The sequence below is a fragment of the Mastacembelus armatus genome, chromosome 17 (assembly GCF_900324485.2).
Source record: "Mastacembelus armatus chromosome 17, fMasArm1.2, whole genome shotgun sequence".
Classification (NCBI taxonomy): Eukaryota; Metazoa; Chordata; class Actinopteri; order Synbranchiformes; family Mastacembelidae; genus Mastacembelus; species Mastacembelus armatus.
Genome location: NC_046649.1, coordinates 92,115 through 108,664, shown reverse-complemented (window position 1 = coordinate 108,664; position 16,550 = coordinate 92,115). Strand labels below are relative to the sequence as shown.

At 41.0% G+C, this 16,550-nt stretch overlaps 1 protein-coding gene across 4 annotated transcripts in view; it reads right to left on the bottom strand.

The window, feature by feature from the left end:
• coa1 (cytochrome C oxidase assembly factor 1) overlaps positions 1-16,550 on the bottom strand; it is a 34,741-nt gene that overhangs the window by 3,197 nt on the left and 14,994 nt on the right. Inside the window, exons 1-3 of one of the 4 annotated variants that reach the window (XM_026313486.1) lie at positions 6,110-6,126; positions 5,602-5,680; positions 2,125-2,232 (exon numbers count right to left, since the gene is read on the bottom strand). In XM_026313486.1, the coding sequence (XP_026169271.1) occupies positions 2,125-2,218 (94 nt within the window). In that variant the 5' untranslated portion in view covers positions 2,219-2,232; positions 5,602-5,680; positions 6,110-6,126. Of the gene's footprint in view, positions 1-2,124; positions 2,233-5,601; positions 5,681-6,109; positions 6,426-16,550 lie in introns of those variants that run through there. The other 3 variants (XM_026313484.2, XM_026313485.1, XM_026313487.2) reach the window with 3 other exon arrangements.

Below are 16,550 nucleotides of genomic sequence, written 5' to 3'. Positions count from 1 at the left end.
ACTGGTGGCAGACACCAAGAGCATGGGGCCTCCACATTCAGTATGTAATTTAGTAAGTAGTAAGTTTGGAGAACATTTACAAGGCAGTGGGTATTTGTCAAAGATGACAGACCTATTTGCAGACCCAGGGTTAATGGCTCTGCAGACAGACTATCATGCATGGCAAAAGGAAGATGGGGCAGGATTACTCAAGGTTGAGAAGGTTGAGAGGTTGAGCAGGTTGTTAAAGGGATTCAATACTGATCAATAAAAGCCAGTGCTGTTACCAAGGTGAGCTAATGGCCAGACAGGCAAAATCTGGAAAGAAAACCCTAAGTTGCAAATCAAGTCCACGTCCATGAGTAGGGCTGGGTATCGTGAATTTCGTGAATCAATTCGATTCTGATTCACAAAGTCTCAATTCAATTCGAATCAATATTGACTCATGATATTTCCATTTTAAAACATCTTGACAGAAAAAAACAGAAATGTAGAAATTTTTGCAAATTTATTAAAAAAGAAAAACTGAAATATCACGTCATAAGTATTCAGACCCTTTGCAGTGACACTCATATTTAACTCACATGCCGTCCATTTCTTCTGATCCTCCTTGAGATGGTTCTGCTCCTTCATTGGAGTCCAGCTGTGTTTAATTAAACTGATTGGACTTGATTAGGAAAGGCACACACCTGTCTATATAAGACCTTACAGCTCACAGTGCATGTCAGAGCAAATGAGAATCATGAGGTCGAAGGAACTGCCCAAGGAGCTCAGAGAGAGAACTGTGGCAAGGCACAGATCTGGCCAAGGTTACAAAAGAATTTCTGCAGCACTCAAGGTTCCTAAGAGCACAGTGGCCTCCATAATCCTCAAATGGAAAAAGTTTGGGACGACCAGAACTCTTCCTAGACCTGGCCGTCCAGCCAAACTGAGCAATCGTGGGAGAAGAGCCTTGGTGAGATCGGTAAAGAAGAACCCAAAGATCACTGTGGCTGAGCTCCAGAGGTGCAGTAGGGAGATGGGAGAAAGTTCCACAAAGTCAACTATCACTGCAGCCCTCCACCAGTCGGGGCTTTATGGCAGAGTGGCCCGACGGAAGCCTCTCCTCAATGCAAGACACATGAAAGCCCGCATAGAGTTTGCCAAAAAACACATGAAGGACTCCCAGACTATGAGAAATAAGATTCTCTGGTCTGATGAGACCAAGATTGAACTTTTTGGCGTTAATTCTAAGCGGTATGTGTGGAGAAAACCAGGCACTGCTCATCACCTGCCCAATACAATCCCTACAGTGAAACATGGTGGTGGGAGCATCATGTTGTGGGGGTGTTTTTCAGCTGCAGGGAGGGGACAACTGGTTGCAATTGAAGGAAAGATGAATGCGGCCAAGTACAGAGATATCCTGGAAGAAAACCTCTTCCAGAGTGCTCAGGACCTCAGACTGGGCCGAAGGTTCACCTTTCAACAGGACAATGACCCTAAGCACACAGCTAAAATAACAAAGGAGTGGCTTCGGAACAATTCTGAAAATGGCTGTTCACCATCCAACCTGACAGAACTGGAGAGGATCTGTAAGGAAGAATGGCAGAGGATCCCCAGATCCAGGTGTGAAAAACCTGTTGCATCATTTCCAAGAAGACCTATTCCCACGGCTGTACTAGCTCAAAAGGGTGCTTCTACTCAATACTGAGCACAGGGTCAGAATACATATGACCATGTAAAATGAACTTTTTTGATTTTGGCAAATGGCTGCAATGACACAAAGAGTGAAAAATTTAAAGGGGTCTGAATACTTTCCGTACCCACTGTATATCGTACATGGGTATGTACAATACCCATAGGCAAGTATTGTACACGCTTATAGTTTTTGTAGCTATATAGTTGTATGCCACTTTGTATTTTTAAATATTTTTATTCTTTTTTATCTTACATCTTTGCTACTTTTGGCACTCTGTTGTGTACTTGTACTTTGCTGTTGCAACAATGCAAATTCCCCATTGTGGGACAAATAAAGGTTTTCTTATCTTCTTCTTACCAAACAATTTTGAAACTTCCACCACATTACATAGCTGAGTTACACACAGCTCTGCATTTCCCAGAAGGTAAAGGTACCTTTACAAAGACACACAGCTAATTTGTACTTACTCTGCAACAGATAGTACATGGTGCTGACACCTGCACCAGTCAGCACGGTGGTGAAAATGGTGAGTTGCTGCAGCTGACTGGTGGAAACTCCCATCTTTGCTTCCTTCCCTGTAAGGGTACACACATATAGTTGCTATAAACCCATGTTTAGTACACACTGAGGCTATAGGAACACATTTCATCACCTCTTGAGTTTCCTGCCTCATTACACCCAAGCACAAACCTCCTTCAATTGCAGTTTGCAAAAAATCCTTGTTCCACTGGCTAAACAATCTGGTGGGAATCAGGTGGGCTATTAGGCAGCTGGAATTCTGGATGAATTTAACAAAACTACAGACCTGAAGAAATCTGAAGAAACAAGACTGTGCATTATGTATGGCTGCTCAAAAGCGGACTGAACTTTATAGTCATCAGAATAAATGCCACACACTTATAAGTGCAGCATGCTTCTATGCAGCATACTCTAGAAGACTTGAAAGGCAAGAGGGCAAGTGAAAAATCAGACAGAAATCCTGAAGAAAAGCCTTATGCAGTTTGCAATAGTGCTATGACTAGTGAGAAGATTTGTTTTCCACACTGCACCTTTAAATTCTGAAACTATCTGTGTTTGTTTTATAACCTCCACCTAAATGACTAGCATAGCTTCCAGAACATTTGTAACTACATGTAAAATATTTCCCCTTTTGCATATAGCTTAATTATTTGTACGCACTCATGACTGCATATTGTTCATGCACTGGAAGTAATAATATTAAACGTTTATTTGCTACATTGGCTACTTTGTCTTGTCAGTGTCAAACATTTGTGAAATGACTGATCCTATTTGAACTCCAAATGTTCTGCTAGATAAAAATTCCATTTATTTAACTTTTTTACTCACTTTAATTTGTAGACTCTTTTGCTGCATATATTATTTGTCACCAACAAAATAAAGTATACCCATCTTTCAAAATTAAATGTCTTTTTATTTTCATAGCTTTCCTTAACTAGAAAACAATATTCCTTTCAAAAAACACTTGCATTTGTTTAATTACTTCGACTGTTAACATTTTTTTCATCCATTCCCATACAGTGGGTACGGAAAGTATTCAGACCCCTTTAAATTTTTCACTCTTTGTGTCATTGCAGCTATTTGCCTAAATCAAAAAAGTTCATTTTATTTCTCATTAATGTACACTCAGCACCCCATCTTGACAGAAAAAAACAGAAATGTAGAAATTTTTGCAAATTTATTAAAAAAGAAAAACTGAAATATCACATGGTCATAAGTATTCAGACCCTGTGCTCAGGATTGAGTAGAAGCACCCTTTTGAGCTAGTACAGCCATGAGTCTTCTTGGGAATGATGCAACAAGTTTTTCACACCTGGATTTGGGGATCCTCTGCTATTCTTCCTTGCAGATCATCTCCAGTTCTGTCAGGTTGGATGGTGAACGTTGGTGGACAGCCATTTTCAGGTCTCTCCAGAGATGCTCAATTGGGTTTAGGTCAGGGCTCTGGCTGGGCCAGTCAAGAACGGTCACAGAGTTGTTCCAAAGCCACTCCTTTGTTATTTTAGCTGTGTGCTTAGGGTCATTGTCCTGTTGAAAGGCGAACCTTCGGCCCAGTCTGAGGTCCTGAGCACTCTGGAAGAGGTTTTCTTCCAGGATATCTCTGTACTTGGCCGCATTCATCTTTCCTCCAATTCCAGTCATCCTGTCCCTGCAGCTGAAAAACACCCCCACAACATGATGCTCCCACCACCATGTTTCACTGTAGGGATTGTATTGGGCAGGTGATGAGCAGTGCCTGGTTTTCTCCACACATACCGCTTAGAATTAATGCCAAAAAGTTCAATCTTGGTCTCATCAGACCAGAGAATCTTATTTCTCATAGTCTGGGAGTCCTTCATGTGTTTTTTGGCAAACTCTATGCGGGCTTTCATGTGTCTTGCGCTGAGGAGAGGCTTCCGTCGGGCCACTCTGCCATAAAGCCCCGACTGGTGGAGGGCTGCAGTGATAGTTGACTTTGTGGAACTTTCTCCCATCTCCCTACTGCATCTCTGGAGCTCAGCCACAGTGATCTTTGGGTTCTTCTTTACCTCTCTCACCAAGGCTCTTCTCCCACGATTGCTCAGTTTGGCTGCACGGCCAGGTCAAGGAAGAGTTCTGGTCGTCCCAAACTTTTTCCATTTGAGGATTATGGAGGCCACTGTGCTCTTAGGAACCTTGAGTGCTGCAGAAATTCTTTTGTAACCTTGGCCAGATCTGTGCCTTGCCACAATTCTGTCTCTGAGCTCCTTGGGCGGTTCCTTCGACCTCATGATTCTCATTTGCTCTGACATGCACTATGAGCTGTAAGGTCTTATATTGACAGGTGTGTGCCTTTCCTAATCAAGTCCAGTCAGTTTAATTAAACACAGCTGGACTCCAATGAAGGAGCAGAACCATCTCAAGAAGGATCAGAAGACATGGACAGCATGTGAGTTAAATATGAGTGTCACTGCAAAGGGTCTGAATACTTATGACCATGTGATATTTCAGTTTTTCTTTTTTAATAAATTTGCAAAAATTTCTACATTTCTGTTTTTTTCTGTCAAGATGGGGTGCTGAGTGTACATTAATGAGAAATAAAATGAACTTTTTTGATTTTGGCAAATGGCTGCAATGACACAAAGAGTAAAAATTTTAAAGGGGTCTGAATACTTTCCGTACCCACTGTATGTGCGATGTTATTTGTCTACACTGGAACTTTAATATCTGCAGGATATTGTTGTGGTTCTACAGATGATAGTAGTGATGCACACTTCCACTTGACCCACAATCTTTCACTCTTTGTACATGCAGGAATTCAAGATACCCTGATGATGCATTTGGTTAAATTCTTATCATTTTCTTCCAATCAAATATAAACCAGTTTGCATATCGTGACAACACATTTTATATCAAATCATTCATATATTAATACAAAAAATAAATACACTTAAGCTGAACGTTTATCCTCTTTCAGCACCTCTATTTTAATTTCCATTCCATTTTCCTCCCTCCATCTTTCACTGTATTAAATGTTTTCAGTTTCTCTCCATTATCATCCAATTGCAGATGTGTGCTGCCATCTCAGCCAATACTTTTTTTATATCTATCTCAAACCATCTTGGCATTTTAACTGCAGTGTTTGCTGTCTGTTTCTCCAGAATATGGTACCACAATAAAGTGTAACCTAGACATGTTGTTATTCAGTTTTTAAGACAGAAGAAAATGTGTATGTGAGGAAATGGAGGAAAGGTTAGTATGAGAATGTTTAGATATTGCTAACATTTGTCTGCTGGAAGAAAAACAATATCAATGAGCTAATACTGGATGTAAATCGTTAGTTCACTGTTGGCAGCAGTCTGAGCATAGAGGCACAAGGACAAGGCAGATGCAGCCTCTCGGGAGAGCTCTGATGTCACAGAGACTGTCTGATTTCCATCCATTATCCATCCATCCATTATATATACCCTCTTATTCCATAACCATGGTCACGGGGATCTGCTGGAGCCTATCCCAGCTCTCTTTGGGTCCATCGCAGGGCACTGTCTGATTATAAAACGAAATAAAAAGGCGAGGGATGTGAGATAGTTTAATCCTTTTAGATCATTGTCGCGAATTCGCCTCAAACCGCTACATAACAGGTGATCTACTAAATGTAGTTAGAGCAATGTCTGAGCATTGGTCATGGGTTTAGTGTCTATGTCTAATAGTGTCTATGTCACGAAAAACCGTTTTGTTCGCCGCGGGAAATTCTTTGAGTTGTGTTCAACAAAGAAACAAAGACTTTAAGACAGAAATCGCCCATCCAAAATTTAAATCAAGCCTCTATCAAAGTCTGAAACCCTGGCCGAATAAAACCAAAACCTGCCTTAGGCTGGATAATTTACGGCTGAGATAAACCTGTACCCTCCACAGATGACTGTTGAAAGTTACCGCTAGGAATATTGTCATCACAAACTCTGAAAACATGCTCACCTTGTCTAACATCTGCAGACCGACTCCGCGCTCCGTTTACATCCGTAATCGTCACATAGGCTATCACCAATCGGGTTTGGAAGTGCTTCATTAATGCTTTGGCGTGTCTCTTGTGTTCGCTCAGGCGGTGTTTGTACTGAGAACATATGCAGCTATAATAGACCGTAAGGTGAAGCAGCTTTTCGTTTCATTCCGTTCCCATATATTGGGCACTAAAATCTTTTCATTCCAATAAAAAGATCTATTGGTTAAGAATGAAAAAACAAAAGTTCTCCGTCTGCAGTCCTGCAGTTTATTTTTTATAAGTGTTTAAAGTCGGTAATAGTTCCATCCTTGCGTAATTATTTTTTTGCTTGGGAGTGGTGCGGCTTCATCACGTGCCTCTCGCTAAACCAATGAGGTTGCCTAACATTGGAACGTCACGTAAACATGAGTTCAAGATGGCGGCATCCTTATTATCACTGTCGAGTAACGAAGAGGATGAAATTACGGCTAGACCTCCACCAAACGTCAGAAAAATGGTTTCTAAACAATGCCATATGCATCTCACGTCCGTGAAGAACGAAGAAAAGAAGGAATTTACACGCACGCGATGGAATACATTTAGAAACGGCATCAAACAGTGGCTTGGTTTACAGGGTGGAGGTCAGAAAATAGCAGAAACATACAAACATTGTCTAGAAATCGAGTTTGACAATATTCCCGAAGACGCTGGCTTTCACTCCACTTGCTACAGGCGTTTCATTGATAAAAAAAGCACTTGGATGCGAAGAAAAAATATTTTTTGTGCGGAAATGAGAAATTTGACAAAATTTGTTTGCAATATGTACACTTTGTGGAAAGGAGAAGTGCTCCAAACCCAACTTTTGCCTTCTGGAGTTCATATATCGACATGGTACAGATACTCCTCCTGTTTGTGAGAGCAACACGTGAATCAGACTGGCAGCTTCACCTGTCAACAGTGCACTTGATGATGACATGGTTTTTTGCATATGACCATGTAAATTATGTTAGGTATTTACCTTCGTACTGGCTTGAAATGATCAATTTGCCCTTCACACATCGTTCTTGTCACAGTGAGCTCAGTGTTAAAGGCCAGTGGACTGTTCAACGTCAAAGTGTCCATGGATTTGCCTCTTTTGCTTGTGACCAGGCCATTGAGCAAACATGCAGCAGAGATTCCAAGACAAAGGGTGGTTTGACAGGATTGACACAGAATCGAGATGCAGTACATCGCTGGATATTGTCTCAACATGAAAGGGCTGCCATAGCAAGACAATGTGAGGCAATGGCTGGTAAATCTCCTGATATAAGGAAACGAAAAGTCCTTGACAGCACACGAATTCATGCTGATGAGAAAGCTGTGACCAGAATAATTTCTACCCTAGATTCCATGCTGAATCCTTTTGACACACACAAAGATGGCATTATTTGTCTTAGCTCTGGGGTAGATGCAGATGAAGAAATTGTGAGGGATTTGCTCACAGCTCCAGAAAAAGGGGAAAATGCTGTCAAAGAGTTTATGAATCAAAGACTGTTATCACCATCAGTTGACATATTTGCTCCCATCAAAAAACAAAAACTAAAGACCTTTAGTGATCAAGCCAAGACAAAGAAGAAATCCGCAGCAGGCAAGGAAGTGATTCTGCGTGCTGACAAGAAGCTATTCTCCAGACTGCTTATCATAGGTCAAAGTAGAAAGATAGACCTGAGGGAAATTCTATCCTACTCCTTGGGAACTATGTCATATCCTTTATCCAGTGCTGATGGTTCACTTGCGAAAACAAACAAATCAGCTCTTATGGATTTACTGGAAACCAGGGGTGGAGACTGTTTGGTTGACAAAGTACCGGCAAATGGGGCTATTCTATTTGATGGCATGGCAGTCATTCAAGCCATTCGGTCCATACCAAGTACCTTCGGGGAGCTTCCTGAAACCATACTGCAGTACTTACTCAAGCTTGCTCTGCAGCACAACTGTAGACGTATAGATTTTGTGATAGATCAGTATCCAGAGTTTAGTGTTAAAAATGTTGAACGGTCACGCAGAGCTTGTGGTGGCACACAACTGGTGGAAATTTATGGACAGGATCAAAAGACACCAACACAATGGAAAAAGTTTCTATCAGATGGAACAAACAAGGAAGCACTGGCAGAATTCCTCTATGTTATGTGGCGAGATGGTGATCTTACAATTTTAGGCAAGGACCTATGCTTTTACATAGCACATGGAGACCTTGGTCACTGTGTGGCTGTAACGGGGGGTTTACAAACTCTCAGTGCTGTTGAAGATCTGAATTGCGATCATGAGGAATGTGACACCAGGTTGTTTTTTCATGCACAACATGCAGCACAGGAATGCCAAACTGTAGTCATCAAGAGCCCTGATACTGATGTGGCAGTGATTGCATTAAATCTTCAGCCAGATTTACCATGTAGATTGTATTTTTTCACTGGGGTTGGCAACAAAACAAGGATCATTGACTTATCTAAGGTGTCATCAGCTCTTGGCACAAGTGTATGTTTGGCACTTATTGGTATCCATACCTTCTCTGGCTGTGACTCTGCAAGTGCATTTTATGGCAAAGGGTCATTTTCTGTTGCTTGTGAGAAAGAGGAATACCTGACTGCATTTAGAAATCTGGGTAGCAGTTTTAACTTGGAGCAGTCTACCTTTGAAGTACTTTGCAAATATGTGTGTCACCTATATGGCCTTCCATGTGCCAAAAGTGTGAACGATGCAAGATACAAAGCATTCTGCATGGCATCGTCAGCTTTGCCAGAACGATCCATGCCTCCAGCAAGTGATGCCCTGTACCAACACTGCAAAAGGGCAAACTACCAAGCAGCCATAATGAGACGTTCTCTTAAAGGTATAATGTGTGCCCCTTCACCTGATGGTATAGGATGGCACCTTGAGGATGGGGAGTTAACAGTGACCTGGATGACTAAAAATCTGGCCCCTAAAAGTGTGTTGCAGGTTGTCCACCGCAGTTGCAAACAAAGCAAATGTGAGACTGGAAGATGTTCCTGTATGTCTGCAAAATTGCCTTGTACAGATTTACAGTGGGTACGGAAAGTATTCAGACCCCTTTAAAATTTTCACTCTTTGTGTCATTGCAGCCATTTGCCAAAATCAAAAAAGTTCATTTTATTTCTTATTAATGTACATTCAGCACCCCAAAATTCTGCCCTGCTGCCCTGATTTTTCAATAATGCCAGAATTTTAAAATTTTAGAGCAGATTCATTACTGCTCCAATGAACCTGAAATATCACCCAGCTCAACATTCCTCACCACTATCATCAGTCATCATCCCACATATTTCTTTCCTCTCTTTCCTGGGAAACATTTGCACAATTGTGGCACCGACATACAGTGGGTACGGAAAGTATTCAGACCCCTTTAAATTTTTCACTCTTTGTGTCATTGCAGCCATTTGCCAAAATCAAAAAATGTCATTTTATTTCTCAGTAATGTACACTCAGCACCCCATCTTGACAGAAAAAAACAGAAATGTAGAAATTTTTGCAAATTTATTAAAAAAGAAAAACTGAAATATCACATGGTCATAAGTATTCAGACCCTGTGCTCAGTATTGAGTAGAAGCACCCTTTTGAGCTAGTACAGCCATGGGTCTTCTTGGGAATGATGCAACAAGTTTTTCACACCTGGATTTGGGGATCCTCTGCCATTCTTCCTTGCAGATCCTCTCCAGTTCTGTCAGGTTGGATGGTGAACGTTGGTGGACAGCCATTTTCAGGTCTCTCCAGAGATGCTCAATTGGGTTTAGGTCAGGGCTCTGGCTGGGCCAGTCAAGAACCGTCACAGAGTTGTTCCGAAGCCTCTCCTTTGTTATTTTAGCTGTGTGCTTACGGTCATTGTCCTGCTGAAAGGTGAACCTTCGGCCCAGTCTGAGGTCCAGAGCACTCTGGAAGAGGTTTTCTTCCAGGATATCTCTGTACTTGGCCGCATTCATCTTTCCTTCAATTGCAACCAGTCGTCCTGTCCCTGCAGCTGAAAAACACCCCCACAACATTTTGCTCCCACCACCATGTTTCACTGTAGGGATTGTATTGGGCAGGTGATGAGCAGTGCCTGGTTTTCTCCACACATACTGCTTAGAATTAACGCCAAAAAGTTCAGTCTTGGTCTCATCAGACCAGAGAATCTTATTTCTCATAGTCTGGGAGTCCTTCATGTGTTTTTTGGCAAACTGATGATAGTGATGATAGTGATGATAGTGATAGGGATGTTAGTGATTGAGCTGGGTGATATTTCAGGTTCATTGGAGCAGTAATGAATCTGCTCTAAAATTTTAAAATTCTGGCATTATTGAAAAATCAGGGCAGCAGGGCAGAATTTTGTGTCATTTCACTCAACTTGGCCCAAAAAGTGGTTTTATTATTTTTTTTCTGATTACTCAGTGCCTACTGAAAATTTTGATGTAGAAAACATCACTTTTCTTTCTAAATAGAAATTTCTATGTTCAGTTTTGTTTGATGCCAGTCTGTGAAGTTGAATTCCGTTTTGTACCAATCTGCCCCATTTCATGGTCTTTATTCACCTCCATAGACTAATGTACCAATACTTGTCTCAAATGTATAGGCACATATAAAAATGTGAGTTTGACATTTATTTTGTGTTGCTGAAATAATAATAAAGTTACAGGTTAAATTAGCAGCATAAGATTTTTGTTTTTTATGAATTCACAATTTTATACATTTATGCATCCTGACAAAAAACTGCAGGATTTTTTGTGGAGAACTTTTAACATAAAATCCATAAGGGTGTTGTCTATCCAGAAATTCATTTAAAAAGTAGTGCCCAGGAGTGGGAACGAAAATCACTTTCTAGCCACTTTTTCCTAGTTGACCTTATGGCCTATAAATATGTTTCTTTTATAAAACACCAACGGTCTTTTATAACTTGTTTTATTTTTTCAGAAACAAGAAATCATAATTAGAGAGAGCAAACTTCTACTAATTACTCTTTCTATATTTCTACTTATATTTTATAATATTTATTATCTTTAAATATCCAATGGTGATCTTACAAGCTTTACCATTTTATTGTTTAGAACATTATCTATTAATAGATTGTTTATTTTTATTACCTTCAACTGATTTTTCATCCAGGTACGAAGCAATCAAATAATACAAGTTCAACTGTCTCCAGTTGGTCACATTGCTCACTTGTCCCACCTTTCTTGCCATAAATTATTTGTTTTCTACTAACAGTTTTCATTTCATATTCAATATGTTTAGTAATTTCTTCCAACTTTAAAGAACAGCATCATCCTCTTCATTTCTCTTGATTCTTGCATGAGCTGGCACTCATAGAAAATTGATTATGAGGCCTTTCCTTTTCATTTGTCTAGGGGATGTTAATATTTCATGAAGTATGTCCTGTCTCTCGTCTGATTGTGCTGACTCAATACTACTGAGAGCCACAGAATTATACAAACATATTGCTGCGAACCCATTGTAGAATTGAATGAAATTCTACTAGAAGAAGAAGAAGAAGAAGAAGTACTTTATTAATCCCCCAGGGGAAATTCAATTGTTATACCAGTTATTCTAATTTAAAGTTACTAAATTTAATATTATTTAAATTATATTAGTTAATAGTAATTCATAAAGTAATAAAGTAATTAACTTGTATGTAGAAAAGTAATAAAGTAATTATTTATTTTGGGGGTTTGTGTGTGTGTGTGTGTGCGCTCGTGCATACATGTGTATTAGTCTGTGTCTGAATGAACTTCCCATTCACCACAGTTCCTCATGAAGTGGGTGGGCAGGATTGTCCAGTATGGAATTGATTTTGTCCACCATCCTCCTCTCTGCCACAGCCTCCAGACTGTCCAGTTGCAGTCCAACAGTGGTGCCATCACAATTCCTTGGGGTGCTGCTCATCACCACATCAGATATGCCATCTAAGCGAACAAACTGCGGCTGCCCAGTGAGGTAGTCTTTGATCCACTCCACTATGTCTGCGGGAACTTCCATATCCTGCATCTTTTCACTCTGTACTCTTGCTGGCTGCTAGCTAAAACAGAAAGTTCGCCCACTTTGTTGCAGAGTGACCTCACATTTATCCCATAATAATTTTTGGGAGAAATGGTTTAAATCTCCTACGTTTTTCTCGATGCATCACTCCTGCTCTGCAGCCCCTCCTACACCTCCTCAGGTCTTGGGGGATTTCAGGTTTTATACAAAGAAGCAGACTTGTTCCCTTGAGAGCTAGCACCTGCTCCCTTGTATAGATGCCGTTGCCGCAGAAACGTATATTTTCTGATGCAGTTTCCATAATCTCAATATGTCTCTCCACAGGAATTAGAAGATCCCAACTCATCCACTTTCATCATTATCAGAGAAAAAGCATAGATCTTGACTTGACTTGGATTAACAGATGATAATTCAGTAAAAAACTTGCAAAAACAAACAGAGGAGCTGCTGTAACTGGCTGCCACCTAACAGGCGCCATTCTAGAATTATACGAATTCAGCTGTAAATACAATACATGATTTGTCTTACTGACGTTTGTAAACTTAGGTATAACCACAGCAGCTCCAGTTCTTCCTGATTCAGGATCTTTGAAACCATGAGTAAAAATCAAACCTCTTTAATTGAAGTACTGATCTATATGATTCTTTGCATACATTTATGTAGGAATCACATTGCTCTTTCTTTTCAACTCTTCAATTAAATTATGGTTTACTTTTTGTCTAGGGAGAATCCATGGAGGAACCTTCAACCAGGACATAGTAGGGCAGTTCTTTAATTATTCCAGTCCCATATTCTGTGCCTTAATATTGTCTGTCCAATTAAAGCTATTATAATTAATTTTATTATGTTCCCAAAATTCCATTAGGATAGCTTTCTGTTATGAGGTGGTGTGATGATGAAGGAGAAGACGCAATTGTGGGACAAACAGAGTTTGTCAGAGTTATTTCCCTGGATCTACCAGTTCAGGGCACATAAGAGAACACTCTCTTCACACAAAGAACTATAACTGTCATCAAGGCAACTCCACCACTTGGCATTGAAATGAACTCTGCCACTTGGCATGCAAACAAAACTCTCTCCCTTTACAAGTCGGACACAAAACAACAGGAACAAAGGAAAACAGGAGGTATATATTGTCAGCGTGTCTGTTTATTGGAAATTAGCAGAGGAGAAATTCTTTTGGTTCACACATGAGTTTTAATTGAAATTCCAAACTCTTGTACAAGGACCCCTTCCTGGTCAGAAAATCACAGTCTGCTAGCAGTTAGCTGTAACCAGCTTCGCAGGAAAGAGATGCAAAACAAAGGAAAACATGACATTATATGTTAGCCAAAAATCACATCTTATTGGTTAACTACAGGTGGGGGATATCCTGGTTTAGACTTGACTCCCCTTCATTGGTGCTCAGGCTCAGTCCTGCCCTCTTGGCACATGTCTCCTCCAATCCCTGGGGGCCAGCGCCCTGTGGTAAGAATCTAGGAAGTTAGAAGCTTCAGTCTTATCTGTCATTCCTTACAGTCTTACAGCCTCCCTTATTTGGAGTTATTCATCACTCAGCAGTGTCAAGGTAGTCTCTTCTCTGCCTCCAGCTTAGACACTGTCTAATTACTCTGAGTCACAACACATTCTTAACCTGCTATTCATATCTACATCTACATATGTACAGTGGGTACGGAAAGTATTCAGACCCCTTTAAATTTTTCACTCTTTGTGTCATTGGAGCCATTTGCCAAAATCAAAAAAGTTCATTTTATTTCTCATTAATGTCACTCAGCACCCCATCTTGACAGAAAAAAACAGAAATGTAGAAATTTTTTGCAAATTTATTAAAAAAGAAAAACTGAAATATCACATGGTCATAAGTATTCAGACCCTTTGCAGTGACACTCATATTTAACTCACATGCTGTCCATTTCTTCTGATCCTCCTTGAGATGGTTCTGCTCCTTCATTGGAGTCCAGCTGTGTTTAATTAAACTGATTGGACTTGATTAGGAAAGGCACACACCTGTCTATATAAGACCTTACAGCTCACAGTGCATGTCAGAGCAAATGAGAATCATGAGGTCGAAGGAACTGCCCAAGGAGCTCAGAGACAGAATTGTGGCAAGGCCAGATCTGGCCAAGGTTACAAAAGAATTTCTGCAGCACTCAAGGTTCCTAAGAGCACAGTGGCATCCATAATCCTCAAATGGAAAAAGTTTGGGACGACCAGAACTCTTCCTAGACCTGGCCGTCCAGCCAAACTGAGCAATCGTGGGAGAAGAGCCTTGGTGAGAGAGGTAAAGAAGAACGCAAAGATCACTGTGGCTGAGCTCCAGAGATGCAGTAGGGAGATGGGAGAAAGTTCCACAAAGTCAACTATCACTGCAGCCCTCCACCAGTCGGGGCTTTATGGCAGAGGGGCCCGACGGAAGCCTCTCCTCAGTGCAAGACACATGAAAGCCTGCATAGAGTTTGCCAAAAAACACATGAAGGACTCTGAGACTATGAGAAATAAGATTCTCTGGTCTGATGAGACCAAGATTGAACTTTAATTAATTAATTCTAAGCGGTATGTGTGGAGAAAACCAGGCACTGCTCATCACCTGCCCAATACAATCCCTACAGTGAAACATGGTGGTGGGAGCATCATGTTGTGGGGGTGTTTTTCAGCTGCAGGGACAGGACGACTGGTTGCAATTGAAGGAAGGATGAATGCGGCCAAGTACAGAGATATCCTGGAAGAAAACCTCTTCCAGAGTGCTCAGGACCTCAGACTGGGCCGAAGGTTCACCTTTCAACAGGACAATGACCCTAAGCACACAGCTAAAATAACAAAGGAGTGGCTTTGGAACAACTCTGTGACCGTTCTTGACTGGCCCAGCCAGAGCCCTGACCTAAACCCAATTGAGCATCTCTGGAGAGACCTGAAAATGGCTGTCCACCAACGTTCACCATCCAACCTGACAGAACTGGAGAGGATCTGCAAGGAAGAATGGCAGAGGATCCCCAAATCCAGGAGTGAAAAACTTGTTGCACCATTCCCAAGAAGACTCATGGCTGTACTAGCCCAAAAGGGTGCTTCTACTCAATACTGAGCACAGGGTCTGAATACTTATGACCATGTGATATTTCAGTTTTTCTTTTTTAATAAATTTGCAAAAATTTCTACATTTCTGTTTTTTTCTGTCAAGATGGGGTGCTGAGTGTACATTAATGAGAAATAAAATGAACTTTTTTGATTTTGGCAAATGGCTGCAATGACACAAAGAGTGAAAAATTTAAAGGGGTCTGAATACTTTCCGTACCCACTGTATATTAGTATTAGTGGTGGGCAAGTGAAGCCTCATGAAGCACTGAGGCTTTCCTGACAATTGTGCCGAAAAAGATTCAAAGCTTCGAGACTTCAGTGACAGTAACATCTGGTGGACAACTGAAGCCATAGCAACCTCTGAAGAGCACGACTGAAGCACTGGCACTGTTTCAATCCCATGACAGCAATAAAAGTTCAGACCTCTTGAGATTAAAATGATCCCAAACTTTAGAACGTCGCTTATTGGTGGGATTCGCCGTGAAACTTGCCAAAATACTATCACTCTCACTCTCCAAATCCTGAAGCAGAGTGATGCATCTTATATAGCTGGTATGGCACCAAACCAGTCAAATCTGTCAAACCTGTCAAGCTGTCATTGCCTCAGACTGCATTGAAACGCCATGAGCCAATGACACACACTGAAAGACTATGAGCCAATGAAAAGCTTTGAAACATTTTGAAGCAATGAAGCGCGAAGCGAAACAGTGGTCATGTGACACTGGTGTTTTGATACAAGCTCCGACACAGCGTTTCAAATCACTCCGCTTCAGGAAAAGTGACACAAGCTTCAAAGCCTCGGTATCATTTGCCCATCACTAATTAGTGAGTGTAAGCGGTGTGTTCTTTCTGCAGAAACCCACACCACCTTGTGTGTCTCTTCACACCGTGGAGCCCAAATTGAGCCCGGTTCTGCTGGAGGTTTTTTCTTCCATTAAAGGGAGTTTTTCCTCTCCACTGTCGCCAAGTGCTTGCTCATAAAGAAATTGTTGGGTTTTTAGTTTTAGTTTTTGTAAAGTGCCTTGAGGTTGGTCGCCCCCTGTTGGTGTTGCTCTCCAGGTAAGCGAATAACTTTTGTCTTGCAAGCGTGTCATGTTGTGTGTGTTGTATAGTTCGTCTACAGACTAGCAACAGACTAGCTATAGTTTAACACACCTAAAAACCAACTAAACTCTAAACAATTGCTACATTCCAGTACTAGTCAAGTACCTTTCTATTTTGACCGGTATTTATTGCTATTTCCTGACTTAGCGCTCGTTAGCCTACCAGTTAGCTTAGCTAACATGGCCTCTCCCTCTCTCTCTCTTTCTTGCTCGGTGTGCCACATGTTTAGTTATTCCTCTGCCTCCTTTAGCGATAATG